Source organism: Lissotriton helveticus, chromosome 1_1, assembly GCF_964261635.1.
Source record: "Lissotriton helveticus chromosome 1_1, aLisHel1.1, whole genome shotgun sequence".
Lineage (NCBI taxonomy): Eukaryota > Metazoa > Chordata > Amphibia > Caudata > Salamandridae > Lissotriton > Lissotriton helveticus.
The window spans coordinates 1444923914-1444942013 of record NC_136057.1 but is presented as its reverse complement, the minus strand read 5'-3'; the positions used below and the strand labels follow the sequence as shown (position 1 = coordinate 1444942013).

General features: G+C 45.0%; 1 protein-coding gene across 2 annotated transcripts in view; it reads right to left on the bottom strand.

The window, feature by feature from the left end:
- Nucleotides 1–18100, bottom strand: part of TRIP10 (thyroid hormone receptor interactor 10) — a 157362-nt gene that overhangs the window by 30428 nt on the left and 108834 nt on the right. For both annotated transcript variants that reach the window (XM_078685753.1, XM_078685749.1), the window contains one exon: nt 15502–15611. In XM_078685753.1, coding sequence (XP_078541879.1) covers nt 15502–15611 — 110 coding nt within the window. The remainder of the gene's footprint in view (nt 1–15501; nt 15612–18100) is intronic.

Sequence of the window (18100 nt, the reverse complement as noted above, 5' to 3'; positions counted from 1 at the left end):
CAAGTGTGTTTATTTTAGGCACAGAAAGATGATGTGGAGCTAGAGCTATGCCAGCGATGCCTCTGATCTCCACCTCTCTCAGATTCTCCACCCCCACCCCCAAAACACAGAAGTGATGCATCGGTCACAGCTGTCAATTCAGGCAGGGCTAGGGATATGGGTCTGCTACTGACCCAATCATGGTCCAGCAACCAACACTGCAGGTCTTCTGCAGTCTCCTCCGAGATATGAACATGGTCGGACAGTTCCCATGATGTTGGGCCCACTGGGACTTCAAATCCCACTGCAGAGCCTGCATACGCCTCTCGGCATGCTGGACCAGCAGGATGGACAAATCCATCAGGCCCAGGAACCTCAGAATTGACCTCACTAAAATCGAGAACGAGGCTGAAAGATGGGATCATAGCCTGAATGCCCTGAGCTCCTTCCTGGGCTCCTTCCTGGGCTCCTTCCGGGTGAAAGACAGAAAGGAGTATTTTCTGTCCTGTAACTCCAGTTCTGTAGTAGGGGTATCTCAAAAATCCACAAACAGCACATCCTGTCCAGATTTCTCCACATTGAAAAACTTGCTTTTACCAGCAAAACCCTCTGGAATGATAGAGAGGAAGGAGTGGACAAACAAGCCCCATAGGCTGCCATTATGTGACTCAGAACAGGATACTGTGCCTTTAAGAAAACTTTCCAGAACTCTCTCAGTATCCCAGAATGCACAGCAGGTCCCTTTTACTTTCAGTTCAGTACGTCTGGAGTCCCCCACCTTGCTGTTTGTGGATTTTTGGTGGAATTTCTAGTTGAAGTACTGGACAGTGTAGCCTGTGGATATAAGCTGCATTATCTGTCTTTAAATTCTCTCTTAAGTGTCTGTGCAGGTCTGCATTTTTTGACAATTTAAGAGATTATTTTAAGTGCTCCGGGGTCCACGCACATGGGCGGGACTATTCACTAGATTATGACTATACATAGAGATCCCCTACTACAGAAACTGAATTGTGTCGAGAAAAGCTCCCATGAAAGGGAGAATCTGAGAAGGAGTCAGGTGTGACTTTGGCGTGTTGATAGTGAACCCCAAGGCTGATAGGAGGGTAGCCATAGCCTGGAGGTGGGTGATGATTGCCTGGGCTAAGCCTGCTTTCAACAGCCAGTCGTCGCGGTGGACGAAGACTGGCACCCCTGACCTCTTAAGGTGCATTGCCACCACCACCACCATCAGTTCTGTGAACAGCCAAGGGGCACTGGTGAGAACAAAGGGGAGGGCCACAAACTGAAAAAGGTCCTGTCCCACTAAAAACCGCAGATAGTGTGGATTGGGCAGCAACACAGGTATGTGCAAATAAGCGTCCTGCAGTCCCAACACCATCATCCAGTCTCCAGGGTCGAGGGCAGATAACCTGGGCTAGAATGAGCATTTAGAATTTCTCTTTCCAGAGGAAGACGTTGAGAGGAAGCAGGTCTAAAATAGGTTGAATGCCTCCATCTTTCTTAGGCACCAGCAAGTAACGGGAATAACAACCATGTCTTACTTCTGGTGCCGACACCCTCTCAACAGCCTCTTTAGCCAAAAGAGCTTGCTTTTCCTGCGGAAAATGGAAAGATAGTCTTCCGACATGCATGTGGGATGGTGGAAAGTGGAGCAGGGAAGCAAGGATGGGTAAGGTGTATCTATGTGAATTATCTATAGAGCACAACCTGTCCAATGTTACTGTCTGCCAAACTTGGAAGATTCTAGTGGATTATGCCTCCCACAGGGTGGCTGAGCTTCTGTAAGGGCATGCTAAAGAGGTTTGGCAGGTGGGGCTGCAGGGGAAGGGGTAAACCGAGAAGCCAGTTGACCATGGTCACAAGGGTGGTAGGCACCACAACCTCGCCCGCACAACTGCTCGGTTCTTTGTGAAGGCAGGACAAGCTGGCGGTATGAAGCACCTCTGCCAGATCTGCAAAAGGAGACGTAGAAGGAGTAGTTTCTGTCCTGTAACTCCAGTTCTGTAGTAGGGGTATCTCTGTTACAGTCATAATCTAGTGAATAGTCCCGCCCATGTGCGTGGACCCCGGCAATCAAAAATAATCTCTTAAATTGTCAAAAAATGCAGAACTGCAAAGACACTTAAGAGAGAATTTAAAGACAAATAATGCAGCCTATATCCACAGGCTACACTGTCCAGTACTTCAACTAGAAATTCCACCAAAAACAACCACACAAACAGCACAGCCTGCCCAGTTTCTTCTACAGAAAAACTTGCCTCTACCAGTAAAAGCCTCTGGAATGATAGAGAGGAAGGCATGGACAGACAAGCCCCATAGGCTGCCATTATGTGGCTAAAATAGGATACTGTGCCTTTAAGAGAACTTTCCAGAACTTCTCCCAGTATCCCAGAATGCACAGCAGGTCCCATTTACTTTCAGTTCTTTTTGAAGGCGTAACACGCCAGACCTGTAGCATTCCTGACATGAAAATCTTTCTCCACTGGGGAGGAGGGCGGGCGCTTATGACTATAACAGAGATACCCCTACTACAGAACTGGAGTTACAGGACAGAAACGTAGGCAAAGTTATCGTCTGGTTGACATGAAAATCAGAAATAACCTTGGGAAGAAATTTAGGGTGAGTACGTATAACAACCTTAGCAGCATGAAATACAGTATAAGGTTCTTGGCAACACAATGCCTGAATTTCACTCACCCTGCGGGCCGATGTAATGGCCACGAGGAACGCCGCCTTCCAGGACAGGTGCTGCAACAAAGCCTTATGAATAGGTTCAAAAGGCTCCTTCATCAATCTGGACAGCACCACATTCAATTCCCATGAAGGCGAAGGAAGCCTGACAGGAGGGAATACTTTCTTCAAGCCTTCCAGAAAATCTTTGATCACAGGGATCTGGAAGAAGGAAGTCTGTGAAGGGCATTTCCTGTAGGCAGTCAATGCAGCGAGATGAACCTTAATGGAATGAACATTAAGGCCAGACTGCGCCAAATGTAGAAGGTAAGGGATAATGACATCCTCCTTGCACGTCGTCAGGTCATAGTTCTTGGACTTGCACCAGATACAGAACCTCTTCCACTTGTAAGCATAGGAAGTCCGAGTGGAAGGTCGTTTAGACTCCTTCAGTATGTCCATGCAATCTTCGGGCCAGATTCAAATGGCCATATTGCACTATCTCAGGAGCCATGCAGCCAAATTCAAAGACGAGAGGTTGGGGTGCAGCATCTGCCCCCGAACTTCGTGAGAAGGTCCGGCCTGCACGGCAGCCGCATGTGAGGAAGGAGAGACCGGTGAAGCAGGTCCGTGAACCACCACTGCCTGGGCCATTCCGGAGCAATAAGTATCATCCGCGCCCTGGACCGGGCCAACTTGATGAGTACCGCCGGAATCAGGGGAATGGGTGGAAAAGCGTACAGAAAGCTGTTCGACCAGTCGATCCATAGCGCATTCCCCAGCGTCCCCCGCTGGTAGTACCTGGAGGCGAAGTCTAGGCATTTGCTGTTTTCGGCGGTGGCGAACAGATCTACATCTGGAGTCCCCCACCTTGCGAAGACTTCTCCTAGTACCTCGTCGTTTATGACCCATTTGTGGTTTTCCTGGAGCAGTCTGCTCAGTGCGTCCGCCTGAACATTCTGCACACCTGGCAGATGGGTAGCCGTTATCGTCAGTCCTCTGGCCAGAAGCCAATGCCAGATCGCCTGCGCCTCCTGCGACAGGGTGCGCGATCTCAAACCCCCCTGCTTGTTGAGGTAATACATCGTGGTTGTACTGTCCGTCTGTACAAGCAGCGAGTTGGTCTGAAAGGACGGATGAAAGGCCTTCAGTGCCAAGTGAACAGCTCTGAGTTCCAGGAAATTGATGTGATACGTGGCTTCCATCGGGGACCACGTTCCCTGAATCTGTAAGTCTCCGGAGTGCGCCCCCCAGCCTAGGAGAGAAGCATCCGTCACGACAGCCTGAGTGGGAATGTCCTTGTGGAAAGGGACCCCTCTGAGTAGATTCTCCGCTGAACACCACCACTTTAGAGACTGAAGAGCATGCAGAGAAAGTCTCATCTTGTCGTCCCAAGATCCTTTCCTCTGATCCCACTGGTCCTCCAAGCACTCTTGCAACGGTCTCATGTGCAGCCGTGCGTGTGGCGTTAGGAAGATACAAGAGGCCATCAATCCCAGTAGAGAAGACACCGTCCTCACTGTTGTAGATGGAGTGGTCATAAGCGCCTGAGCCTTCCGAAGGAGTGATAATCGTCTCTCCTCCGAAGGAGACACGACAGCGTATTGATGGAGGCTCCCAAGTACTGTATGCACTGGACCGGAGTCGGTACAGACTTGGACATGTTGATGTGCAACCCCAGCTTGTTCAAGAGAACGCACATCTTCTGGAAGTGGGCTTGCGCTTCCGAGGAGGAGGCCTTGATCAGCCAATCGTCCAGGTACGGGTAGACGAACACCTTGTTCTTTCTCAGGTGCGCCGCTACCACTGCCATGCACTTCGAGAATGTTCTCGGCGCAGACTTCAGTCCGAATGGCAGTACTGTGTATTGATAATGATTGGCGCCGACTACGAATCGCAGGAACTTCCTGTGTTTGTGTGCAATGGGCACATGGAAGTACGCATCTTGTAGGTCTATAGCACATAGCCAGTCCCCCTGTTGCAACTGAGGATAAATCTGATGCAACGACAGCATGCGAAACTTTTCTCTGCGAATCCACTTGTTTGCCTGCCGCAAGTCCAGAATGGGCCTTAACTCGTTCTTGTCCTTCTTGCGAACCAGGAAGAACCGGGAGTACAGACCTCTTCCTCTTGGAGACCGAGGTACGTCTTCTATCGCCCTTTTCCTTAACAGGAAATCGGCCTCCGCCTGGAGCTCGCGCAGCTGAAACTGCGAGCTGACCGGTGGAATTGCTGGAGGCGGGCTGGTGAACCGAAGACTGTATCCATTGCAAACAATATTCAGCACTCACTTGTCTGGAGTAATTTTTCTCCACTCTGCCAGAAAAAATTGAACGCTTCCCCCCACCGGAGTGGGTAATGGATGTAGGGGAAGTAAGCGCTCAGGGCCTATTCCATTCTCACATTTCCCCCGTCCGCTTGGTCTACTCCCACAGATTCCATTCTCCTTTTCACCTCTCCCTTGCCCGTTTCTGCCCTCTTCACCTGCAGCCACTCACTCCCTCGCATTCTCTCCGGCTTACCACCTTCCTGTCACGTCACCTGAGTACCCAGCATATGAAAATTGTGTTTTTTTTTTATAATCATTGATTTATTTTGGGGGGGTGGTAATACCTTATTACATAACACACATTGACCTACAGGCTATATTGTTTATGGATTTTGGGACCATTACAATGTGACCCAGCTCTGACGTTGGGGCATCCTTTTTTCACATTAATCATAATGTTATTCTATAGTCTTTTGTTTCTTAAAGGGTTCCTATCCTCATATCTAAGGTTATCCAGTGCCAGGTATACACGTAACGAGTGATCACATAGTGGGCGTGATGGTTCCGTTCTGTTATCTCTTGATGAGACCCTACATGTATTACTCATCCAATTTCTGGTGTGTACATAATTGTTAATGGGATCCTTTGATGGAGTTAGATAGTTGGGCGTTAGTTGGCACACGACTGGGACTGTGGCTACACAGTAGGCATTCGATTTTGGTGTGTTATTATTATGCTTTATTTGTATTCTTTGGATGAGGCTTTACATGTATTATTCACCTGAATTCGGGTTGTTTGATAGGATGTCATTATTATTTGTACACATCGTTGATCTGATTCTGGGTGAAATGAGAGTACGACAATATTTTTGTAAATGTGGCATAGGTCAGTTTCAAAAATATGTTGTAAACCTCCGTGCTGTCCAGGTTAAGGTGGCGCCATGGATTGAAGTATATTGTGGTGGTTCGACTGTGATGTTTACTCAGGTTTCGTCCATTCTTGCTTTCACTCATATTGAAATATAATATCAAGATGGCGCTTGGGTTGCACGTCAGTGTCGTAGCATACTCGCACGGAGTACTCATCAAAAAGCAACTTTGCATTGAGTGGTAAGTAGAAATTTTGAGAAGATGGCCCCAACGTGTATATGGAGTGGTGCACATAATTGAGGCCAATTTATATAAATATTTTTTATACTTTTATGATTACAGGGAGGATGTTCCCATCAGTTTAAAGGAAAAGAATATACATTTGGATATACCGCATTGACAAGGCAGACAGGAGAGGTGACATATACCACAGTAGTGGAAGCAGATTATTTATTGGTGGGTGTTGCATGGACTAATGATCAAGACTGCGTGTGAAACTCTAAAAGAGACACATACAATGGGACATGATTTTTCGTCCTTGTGTTTGATTTAGATTTGGATGGATTGGTGACATTAATCAATTCATATACTCAGAGTCAAAAATTTTAACCCAGAGATAAGGTAGGAAATGTGAAATATGGCATTGATGAATGTAGATGTCGGCACTATTAGGTGGATATTTGGTCTGATTACATATTCTTTTATTTAAAAGAGGAATACAATATATCTGTGGACATTGACAGGTATTTTTTGGTGCTGTTATTGGGAACAACACTTGAGGTGTTAGATGCATGTTTTCTTAGGGAGTATACTTGAGAGATTTTTATGATGCCACGCTTTACAATGGATCGATAGTTTGGTAATTTGGCTGTATTTTTACTGGCCCCTAGTTGTGATCGGTAGCTGAATTGCGCATGACACAGTGACTATCCATTAACATCCTTTGCATTGTACTAGAGTCTTATTTGTATTCTGTACAGCACGGCTTGGTATGGGATGGTTACACTGATATGCAAGTAACTACATTTGAATATTCGGCATTATGTAATTTGATATGTATTGTTCTAATCATTTAGAAGGCAATATGCGTGGGTTTCCACTTGCATGCCACAATATAAGTTTCAATGTGATGCAAATGCATGTGTCACCATAACAGTGTTGTGTGACACTTTTGTACCGTGGTTGTTTTTACAATAGAAATATTTTATGTCTTTTTACCCATGATGAAGTTGTAGGTAGGTCTGGTCAGAGTTTGAGGAGTGTTACTCTGCGGAACTCCATGAAGTGCCGGAGTTCCGCTAGTGGTGGAGTCTATTAATTTGCGCTGCTCGCACTGATTTTCAGTACCAGGATTTTGTCCAACGCTGTAAAAAGTGCGCGAACGAAACTAAGCGTCGCGCCAGAGGGCGCTGCTGCTTTCTGCTGCTTGAGTAGACATTCTACTCGAGCGGCAGCTTCCTCAACACGAGCGGCAGCTTTCTCAACGTGAGTGGATACAACCTGCCGCGACTGCCCTCGTTGAGAAATCTCACTGGGGAGGGTCTAGCACCTAATCTTTTCTTGCAAGCCACTTGAGAGAAAAAAACTTTGCTCCGCGTCACTTGGCGGAGTTTTTTTAGAACTGCACACTCAGAGCGGAGTGGGCAAAATTCTGCGAACTCCTTCGGCGGAGCGGAATTCTTCGCCCACCCCTAGTTGTAGGGCTGTACGCCCAATGCAATGAAACACGTGTAGGCTAAAAGAAGATGGCCAGAAGGCTGAAAATAAAACCACTAAAGAAAATCTGATGTTTAAGGATTCTATATTCAACTGTCATTTACATTCTGTGTGTGCTTAAGGCTGTGTTAATATTGTCTGTTATATTGACTTAACAACAAAATAATAAACAGTGTTTTATTTTACAATAGACAGCCATGTAATACTTTTATAAATGGTCCGTTGCATGATTTACATGATACGTCTTTTGATGACCCGCTCGTGTTTTAGCTCAAAGAGCCAAACCATGCCTTGGGCTTGGCTCCACGCTGCCTACGAATTTGATAGATTGTTGGCTTCTAGCAGGGTGGCCACAGATTTTGAGACGCTTGGTCGACGCTTCTCCGGCGTCGAACGTCGCCTCTGCGACTCCGGCGTCGATCGCCGCCTCCGTGACGTCGAGTGCTTCTTCCTCAAAGCTGAACGCCGCTTCCGCGACATCGAACGTGCAGTCCTCGACGATGAGCGCCGACTCCTCCTCGGCGCCGACCGCTTGTCCGAGGTCCTCGACGTCGAGGAGCCCCCTCGACGCCGACCGTTCAGTCGACGGCGACCGGCGGTGTCGCTTCGACGGCGAGCGCCGGTGCCTGTCAGTCCTTCTTCGACGTCGATGTCTCGACGCCGACGAAGACGAAGACGTCGTCGACGGTGATTTCGACGGCAGCCTACCCAGGCCTTTCGACGTCGACTTCTCACGCCGTCTCGACCCGGAGCCCCGGGGAGGTGGGGAAAACACAGTCGTCATCCCTCTCGACGTCGATGCAATCGACGTCGACAGAGACCGGGACCGTTTGCTGGGTTTCCTGCCGCTGGGGAGCCCCCCAGAGGCCTCAGCAGAGGCAGAGGGAGCCTTCCCAGCCTGCCCAGACCCACCTGCAGCCATCTCTCCTCTAGAAAAGCAACACAACTGCCAATACTGAACTACTTTGATTTTTTCTTTAAACAAGAATCTGCTATGAATAAAACATGGCAGTCTATTATCACTATCGTCACTAGTTTATTATAATCATTTTTTCATGTCAAAGAAGTTTTTTTTCACTTTTTTTCAAAAAAACATTTCTTGTGCATATACAACTATACAACATAATATACAAATATATACAAAATTTACAAAAACAGTCTTGAATTCAACAACACATCCATACCAAACCTTTCTCACTACAATCATACACAAAGCATTCATACACATAAGTGAAACACAATACCTCTGAGGTATAGGTCAGTGTCAACAAAAAAGGAACTTATTTTACATAAAGTTGGAAAAATTATGATGTATCCTAATTTTTCATTCAGATAGTCTGAGTAATTATAATTATATCATGTCCTAAACCAGTATTTTTTAAGGGCTATTTGTATTGTTGACCATTGACCAAAGAGATCGACGCGTTTCGAACACCCTAATTGCGGTGTTCTCCTCAGGATCAAAACGATTTCTTAAGGCTTCTATGCAAGGTATCTCTTGAACTGGTGTGGGTGTTGTTGTCTAAGTACTCGCACGTCTTTTTATTTTGCTTGGAGTGCCCGGTGTAATCATATGAGTCTCTCCCCCGGGCTCACTTTCGAGGCGTGACGATTGTTTTAGTGTGCTGCCATCCCGTCACGCACATTGTTTCTAGACAAACGCTGTCAGTGTAGCGCTGGACGCTCTTGTCGATTGGTTCCTTCCGTACGGAAGTGAGCCCGGGGGAGAGACTCATATGATTACACCGGGCACTCCAAGCAAAATAAAAAGACTTGCGAGTACTTAGACAACAACACCCACACCAGTTCAAGAGATACCTTGCATAGAAGCCTTAAGAAATCGTTTTGATCCTGAGGAGAACACCGCAATTAGGGTGTTCGAAACGCGTCGATCTCTTTGGTCAATGGTCAACAATACAAATAGCCCTTAAAAAATACTGGTTTAGGACATGATATAATTATAATTACTCAGACTATCTGAATGAAAAATTAGGATACATCATAATTTTTACAACTTTATGTAAAATAAGTTCCTTTTTTGTTGACACTGACCTATACCTCAGAGGTATTGTGTTTCACTTATGTGTATGAATGCTTTGTGTATGATTGTAGTGAGAAAGGTTTGGTATGGATGTGTTGTTGAATTCAAGACTGTTTTTGTAAATTTTGTATATATTTGTATATTATGTTGTATAGTTGTATATGCACAAGAAATGTTTTTTTGAAAAAAAGTGAAAAAAAACTTCTTTGACATGAAAAAATGATTATAATAAACTAGTGACGATAGTGATAATAGACTGCCATGTTTTATTCATAGCAGATTCTTGTTTAAAGAAAAAATCAAAGTAGTTCAGTATTGGCGGTTGTGTTGCTTTTCTAGTTTAAATAGGCTTAGCCTTGCTGTTAAGGAGCCAAGACCCTGTTTTGTTCCTATATATCTCTCCTCTAGGCCTTGAAGCCTAATCTTCAGCCTGTCCCTCAGGATCCTTGATGAAAAGGTCTGGCAGATGTCACAATCTTCAGGGACATGTGCTTCAGGGAGACAGAGGACACAGACATCGTGTGGATCAGTCTTGGCCTTCTTCCTTCCACATGCTGGGCACTTGTCGAATAGAGCAGGGATTTTAGAGCCCTAAAAAGCCTGATCAAACACACAGGAGTGAAGGGAAACACCAAGTACACAAACTGAAAACACTTTTAAGCCAAAAGTGCACAAAATTCCAATAAACCCTTGAAAAAGGGAGAGCTCAATGCACCAGGGTCCTGTTAGCAGGAGCCGGAAAAAAGAACTGAAAGTAAATGGGACCTGCTGTGCATTCTGGGATACTGGGAGAAGTTCTGGAAAGTTCTCTTAAAGGCACAGTATCCTATTTAAGCCACATAATGGCAGCCTATGGGGCTTTTCTGTCCATGCCTTCCTCTCTATCATTCCAGAGGCTTTTACTGGTAGAGGCAAGTTTTTCTGTAGAAGAAACTGGGCAGGCTGTGCTGTTTGTGTGGTTGTTTTTGGTGGAATTTCTAGTTGAAGTACTGGACAGTGTAGCCTGTGGATATATGCTGCATTATTTGTCTTTAAATTCTCTCTCAAGTGTCTTTGAAGTTCTGCATTTTTTGACAACTTAAGAGATTATTTTTGATTGCCGGGGTCCACGCACATGGGCGGGACTATTCACTAGATTATGACAATACACAGAGATCCCCTACTACAGAAGCAGCTATAGGTGGTCACCAGGGTGTACTTGAAGGACAGGCACTAATCCGGATGCCTTGGGTTTTATTTTTCACCAGCGAATTAAACCGGATTTTGTTCTGTGGGCGAACAAAAAATACAGATGTTTCTTGTTCTACTTTTATGGTGGACTTCTCCGGCTTCATCTAACCGTGAGCTCTGGTATACACTGGAACTGCAATATGTGAACTGCGGTCTGCACGCACGTATTTCCATACCTGGCAAAATAAACCAGTCGGATGACTTATTGCATGTGAATCCCTGTGACTGTCCTAAATGCACCAGAGCGACCCTGGCTTTTGAGACTCGTATTTCGATGCTTCTCATTATAAGTGAGTGACTGTCAGCACCTCTGTGCAGCACACGGCTCGATAGAAGTTTAAAGAACTCCTACAGACGCGGGCCCATTACAACCGAGGAGTTCCTGTACGTGGGGCCCGTTACAACTGCAGTGTTCCTGTTTTTCCAACACGGACAAGAGGCCTCACGTCGTGTGTGGCACCATGAACGATGGCTTCCTTCTTATCGACAGCAGTTTGCACGCTAGGATTTATGAGCATATATCAGAAATGTCAAAAGTGAAACTGCAACTCCTGAAATGCAGCTCATCACTGGTTTAACAAGCATTTGCAATGCAATAGGTCTCGTATTTACGCAACCTTAAGCTATTGCCATTGTAAATTACAACGTATTTTATTTATGTTTTAAATACCAATACCAAAATAAAAGGCATAGCCATTTACAATGCCAATAGCTCAAACTTGCGTAGCTGCGAGACCTGTTGCATTGCAAATGCTGGATTACATGATGTGATTTCAACTGAAAATGCACTGGGTTCCATGCTACACCTTTCCCCTATGCTAGAGCTCTTTCCCAAAACTGTAAAAATGTGTTCCCCCAATTGGCAAAACCTTTTAGCATTCTCTGTACATCCCTAGTAAATGGAAAGCTGGTACCTAGGGCCTGTGAGGCTAAAGAGGGACCCTAAGGGCTGAAGCACAAATTGTGCCACCCTAAGGGATCTCTCACCAAGCACATGCAGAGCTGCTAGCGCCTACTGGCTACTAGCCTACACTCCGATAAAGCATGCTATTGCCCAGTGGCTACTGCCCTACACTCCCCTAAAGCCAATAAATTTAGGAGAGCCCATAGCACCAGAAAAGCAGACCCTGATGACCTAAGAGGGGAGAGGACACCAAAGAGCCGCAAAAGCGGAGAGGAGAGAAGAAGCAGACCTGGTACCAACCCAGCCTGCCGGTCTGCTTCCCTCGTCTAAAACTGCGCCAAAGTCCTTCAGCTGTTGACTCCAGAACCTTGGCAGGACTGCCTGCCTTCGATTAAGACCCAAGATCTCCCGTAAACATCGGACCTATCCTCCTGCATCCTGCAGAAACTCCAAAGCAAAGACTCTGAGGCCTCCAAAACCACCAAACTCAGACACCTGAAGCTCCCACTGCACCGGTCACCTCTGGCTGAGTTGAAGTGGGCTATTTGTGACAACAGGGTCGCTCAGAGCTCGATTCCATCATGATTTCACCACTCGTGGACTTCCCAATATTGCCTGCCGCCTCTGCACGTAGGCCCCCTGGACTGTTACTGCTTCTGGGAAGAAAACCAGTCGCCTAAAGACACCTCTGCATCTGCCACCCCTGTGCCATGAAGAAGAGTACCCCAGGTGTCCCTACGTCCCCAAGCATCGCAAGCCTTTAACATCAGCTGTTGGTTCACCCTGACTGGCCTTCCAGCCAGAGCCTGCAGCCTCTTTCCAACATGACCGATCTCCATAGAAACCTACCGGGCTCCCAATGCTGTTTTGCACTCTGCACCAGGCTGCCCTCGTACCGCTGGTGGAGTTCTGTTGGTGATGCCTTGAACCTGGCCTACCACTCACCTTAACTCTTGGAGATTGGTCTTGCAAGTCGCTGTAATATACCTGTTTGCAGAATTTGTTCTTCCTCACGTAGGATAAAAATGCAGAACTCGGAAATTGCACTGTGCCCACATTTGAAAGTGAAAAGAATTTATATTTAAAAACTTACTTACCTGAACGATTTTGCTTTGATACCTAAACATATATAAAGATACTTGCTATAGTTATAAATTGGTGTGGATCTCCTTCTTGAGCCGTGTATGCCATTTATTGATCATCGTGTGAATCTGCAAATGTCTTGCATTCCTCAGTGTTAAGCCTATGGCTGCTCGGCCACACTACCCCCCTAATCTAGCACTTTGGGATTGCATAGCAAGCCCCTGTCCACTCATAAGGGAACCCCCTGGACTCTTTACACTGTATATCAGCTTCATAATATATCACAATAAATGACAGCTTCCTAAAGTGGCCTATTTAAATGATGACACCTCCCCGCTCTCACAGAACATAGAGCACACTGGTAAAGCGACTACATTAGCCCCAGACCAAAAGAACTGGTTCGGAGTGGGGGCTTCAGATTCCCAGACCTTAAATGAGGAAGGTGTTCCTGCCCTGGCACACTATTGAGTCCCTAAACATGTAGCAAGCTTGTGACGTTGCTAACAGGCACCTTGTCGCAATTTGCTGTTACACTTGATCTCAAACAGAAAGTTTATTCAGATACGCAAGCCATACTTGTTAATCCATTGCCTGACTGCACCAAATGATAATCTTGAAACTCCACAGATGGAATGTTAAATACACAAATGGCATTCAAGACAACCTGGTAGTGTGAAGACTCTCACTGCTGAAGGACTATGTGACCATCGAAGCACAGAAGAATTTTATGCACAAGTCTACAGTAAATAATATGTACAACGCAAAACACAGTAAAAAAAGCAAAAGAACACAAGGCTTTTGAATTTATCATCCACCCTCGCTCACCATCAGATTTACACCATACTGAGTCATGCCATCACAAATATCTTCCAAAGTTCAAAGATTCCTGCCTCAACTCTATGCATCGCTTTGAATAGAAACAAGGACATTTAGGATGTTTTCGTTTTTACCACTTTCAAAATAGTTTGCCTCTGAATTGTCAGCCTCTATCAGGACTGATGACAAAGAATAGTGGAATTTGAATACTGACAATGTAGGTTCACAGGAGAGAAGTTTACCATGATCATTTCATCCATTTAAGGGTCAATGTCAAAACGCTCATGCCATCCTGAAATGGGAATCGCAAACCACTACTCGTTCCAAGTAACCATGTAGTTACACTATTCATAAAGTTACTAAGCGTCGCTCCGTGATAAGGGTATTGGATATTAATTTTTTTCTTTTTCTCTAAGTTTTATATAGCCTGAACTTGACCCGAAGGTATCAGAGTGCTTTGCATGAGCACCAGTTGTATTACAGACGGACACATTCATTTTGTTAGGTACGGGGAGATTAAGTGATTGTCCAAGAATCACAGGAACTTGAGCATAGCTTGCATAGACCCAGCTTCGAGGTCGACCAATCTAGCTGTTAGGCTACATCCTCTCATTTTACTGCTGTACCCTTCAAAGCCAGATGATTCTTTCTTCATTTTGAAATACTGTTAGGCTTACACAATTCTCATCAAGACCAATGGAAGGCAGTCATCTTATTTGTCATTTCTGACAGTTTATAATGCTACTCATGATATCATGCTTGACAGAACGAAACCAGTATGCTCACTAGTCTTGAAAAAGACCCCAAAAAACTCTCTTCTGGCTCAAGGTTACTAAACTGCACTGAAAATGAGGGCTTCCTGCAGTTTCAGATGGCATTCGATATCAACACCCTTTGCCAACAGGCAATCTTATTAAACTATTTCCAATCTAACTACTAAATGGGACACGTGCAAAGCCTGTGAATCTATAAAATGTCAATCCATAAAAGACTGAAAAAGACTGAGGCACTGAATGCTATGCTAGGGTAACCAGCGTGACCATTCACACACTATCTTTGTATCTTTCGGTGCTGAGGCTGAAATTTCGAAAAGTTTTTGTGCAACTACGTTCAACTTACCCAGCTTCGGGAGAAACTCCCTCATATTGCATCTTAACACCATACTCCATGACTTTGCTTCAACCTCATCTTCTCGATGTGAAACCTGCTTCAAGAGACCCTGTCCTATCACCAACTTCTTTTTATCACAATCTCCTTATTCCAGCGCATGTGAAATATCACTGCACTTTCCACAGGAAGGTTGGAATGGACATTTACAGAAAATCCATCACTGGGCTGAGGGCTGTTTTTAAGGGCTGTCGGGTCAATGATTCCTCAGACAATTGAGTGAGAGCAACATACCCATTTGTTGTCAGGGTATACATGCGTTGCTTCCCATCAGCAATAATGCTCCTGGGCAGTAGGCAAAATTATGAGGTACTGAAATATTTTACAAGCATCTCCTCAGAATTACCAGCAAAACCTATGAATTTCCTAACATATATTTATAAATTGCCTGGAAAAAACTTAAGGATAGAACCCCTCTGCACAATAACACACATAATCAGACTTGTTCACTTTGCTTTCTTGGTGCATTGAGGATCTGCCATTTAAACACTTTTCAGGGCTGCTGTTAATGCTACTGTCAATGCTGCTGTTAATGCTCAATCTGGGCATGATCCCTTCCATTTGCAATCCACGTGCTATTAGCTCACGCAATCCACAGACCCTCCCACTCAGTGTGAAATCCTTTTACATATCATACCACTGAAAGCCCCGTGCACTGCCCATACCACCCCATTCAAGGTAAAAAAAAACCTCACAGTCCTTCCTCACAATGCGAAATACCCTTCCATCCCATCAGCACGCAACACAACCTCCTCACCTTTGATCATTTTCCTTCTGAAGCTCCCGGTTCCACTCATCAAGTTTCTGCTGCAGTTTTTTCCTCCTCTGCTCTGGAGGCAAGTGACTGAAGTCCTCACTTATAACCGCCTATCACCCAGAAACACAAGAAGTGACATGTCACACATTGTTCTGCACACACGCACCACCTATATTAACACACACATGCAACAGTATTGCAGCATACATCTTCAACACTTCTCTCACACACACACACTTTGCAAGCGTCTCTAAGTCACTTCACTCCTTTTGAGTAACACGCGTCTTATTGTCAGTTTTTAACAATTGAGTGAGTGTGTGGCCCTGTTATCATGCACATCTTCGTTAGGTAGACTTGAGGTAGTGTTAGTCTTTTGCCATTGTTTTTTATATATTTAGTTGTAAGATCCAGAAAACAAATACAAAGCACTGTGTTACATTGAATGTCATGTAACCTGTACTAAGCTGTGCACAAGTGCTTGTGAAAATGTGAACGGTGCTGGTGACACGTGGAGGGTATGTACAACAGGAAATGAGGCGAAAGAACAAAAATATAAATATACAGTGAACTCTTAGTGGTACCCATACATTTTTGGGAACCACAAGGGCGGCGCCATGAAATTCGCTGTAGAAGACAGCTGCGTTTTGGCCTGCAGGCAGTTTAGGCCATCCGGACCAGGTTACGATTCTTTTTTAAACAACAGTGCTGATGTATGTGAGCAATCGTGACACCTTGGGAAGAGCACTGTGAACACCTTGGGAATAGCACGAATTCATCTGCTAGAGGGGGTCCAAGGAGTCTGGGGATCAAAGGCACGCTGGAGTGAGTCCGGAGGAAGAGTCTTCCTCCGGACTCAAGCCGGCGTGGCTTGGATCCCCAGTAGCAGATTCATTCCAGCGCTCCGATTAATCCAATTTCAGCAACGGACCTTTGACTCCGGGCGCCCTTCATCTGGCTCCTCTTCGGCGACCCATGCGCATTTTGCACCTTAACTTCCAGCCTCATCTTTTCGGGCGCTCTGTCTTCATCATACCCGACCTCCCATGGTCGCAACCCAGCTCCAGCACATTCACAGTGCTCTTCCCAAGGTGTCACGATTGCTCACACACATCAGCACTGTTGTTTAAAAAAAATTGGTAACCTGGTCCTGATGATGGCCTACCCTTCATAGAGTCCGAAACAACGTGGACTACTACAGCTAAATTCATGGTGCCTCCCTTGTGGTTCCCAAAAAACTACCTCTGTTAATAATGTATCAAATGTATTGGTACCACTAAGAGTTCACTGTATATATTATTTTTGTTCTGGCGCCTCAATTCCCACTGTATATACCACCTTCATGTGTCACCAGTGCCGTTCACCTTTTCACGAGCACTTGTGCACAGCTTAGTACAGGTTTCATGATACTCAGTGTAACAGTGCTTTTGTATTTCTTTTCTTGATCTTACAACTTAATATGGAAAAAGAATTTCCCCTTTCAGTGTCTCTTGGTCTTTTGTCTCCCTGCCACCCTTTCTTCCCTATCTGTTGCAATTCATTGTGCTTTTTTGCAAACAGGCTACTAAATAATACCTGTTGAGACATTGTTGTTCTTCATAGTGGTGTACAAATTATCAGTGACCTAGGAGAGGGATTGTCCAGCATGCATATGATCATCACACTTATCATGGTGACCAAGAGAAGGATGCTACACCCTGGAATCCTATGAAGCCACAGGACTTAAAAAGTGAAAGAACCTCATGTCTGTGTAGCCACTCACTAATAATCTACATATAAGAAAAAAAGATGAGGGGCGACCATAGAATAATGTTTTTATGCACCGCCTCGGCTTTAGGGGCAGTTATCACTTCTCCCTCAAAAAAGTTATTGACCATCATTCTAATGACCCAAGATCAGGGTCATTAAAAACAGCCAGCAATCCCCTATTGATGCAAAGGGTTGACCACCATTTGTTATTCGGTAAAAGATCTTGACATGGGGTAGCAGGTGTGTGTTGCCAAATGAGGAGTTAAAACAACAGAAGACAATCTATGACAAATCAGGCTTATATTTGCAGTGGACGTGGAATAAAATAGGAGAAACAAGTGACACTCTGATATAAAGGAAAAGGTGAGTTTTCCATTGGTCTAAAGAGCACTTCAGTTCACCGAAGCAAATCGGTGTACATCACTATTGGAATCTAGCACAAATGAGAAGAAGGGCACTATTCTTTCTGGGAAGATATGTTCTGGAAGTAAAATGAAAGACTTTCTTGGGCAATGAAACTCTGAACTGTTCATCATTAATTAGGCACCTTTTTCAAAGGATATTCTCACTTTGTGCCCCTCCTAAATATTACAATTAATATCTTAGACCCTTGTATGGTTTTTGCTAGTAGCTTTCCATGAGTTGTTTACTGGGCTTTTTCCTTAATAAAATAATTTATGACGTTCTTTATTGAGCACATGATTAAAGTAATTGAAGTGGCTTTCTTCAAAGTGGCACAGGATTTGTTAAAAGTGTAAAGGAGCATATTGTTCTGAGATGCCTTGAAAAGCTTAGGGAATAAGCAAAACAAAAAAAGACACTGAAAGAGAGGGACAGCAAACAGCTGCATCAT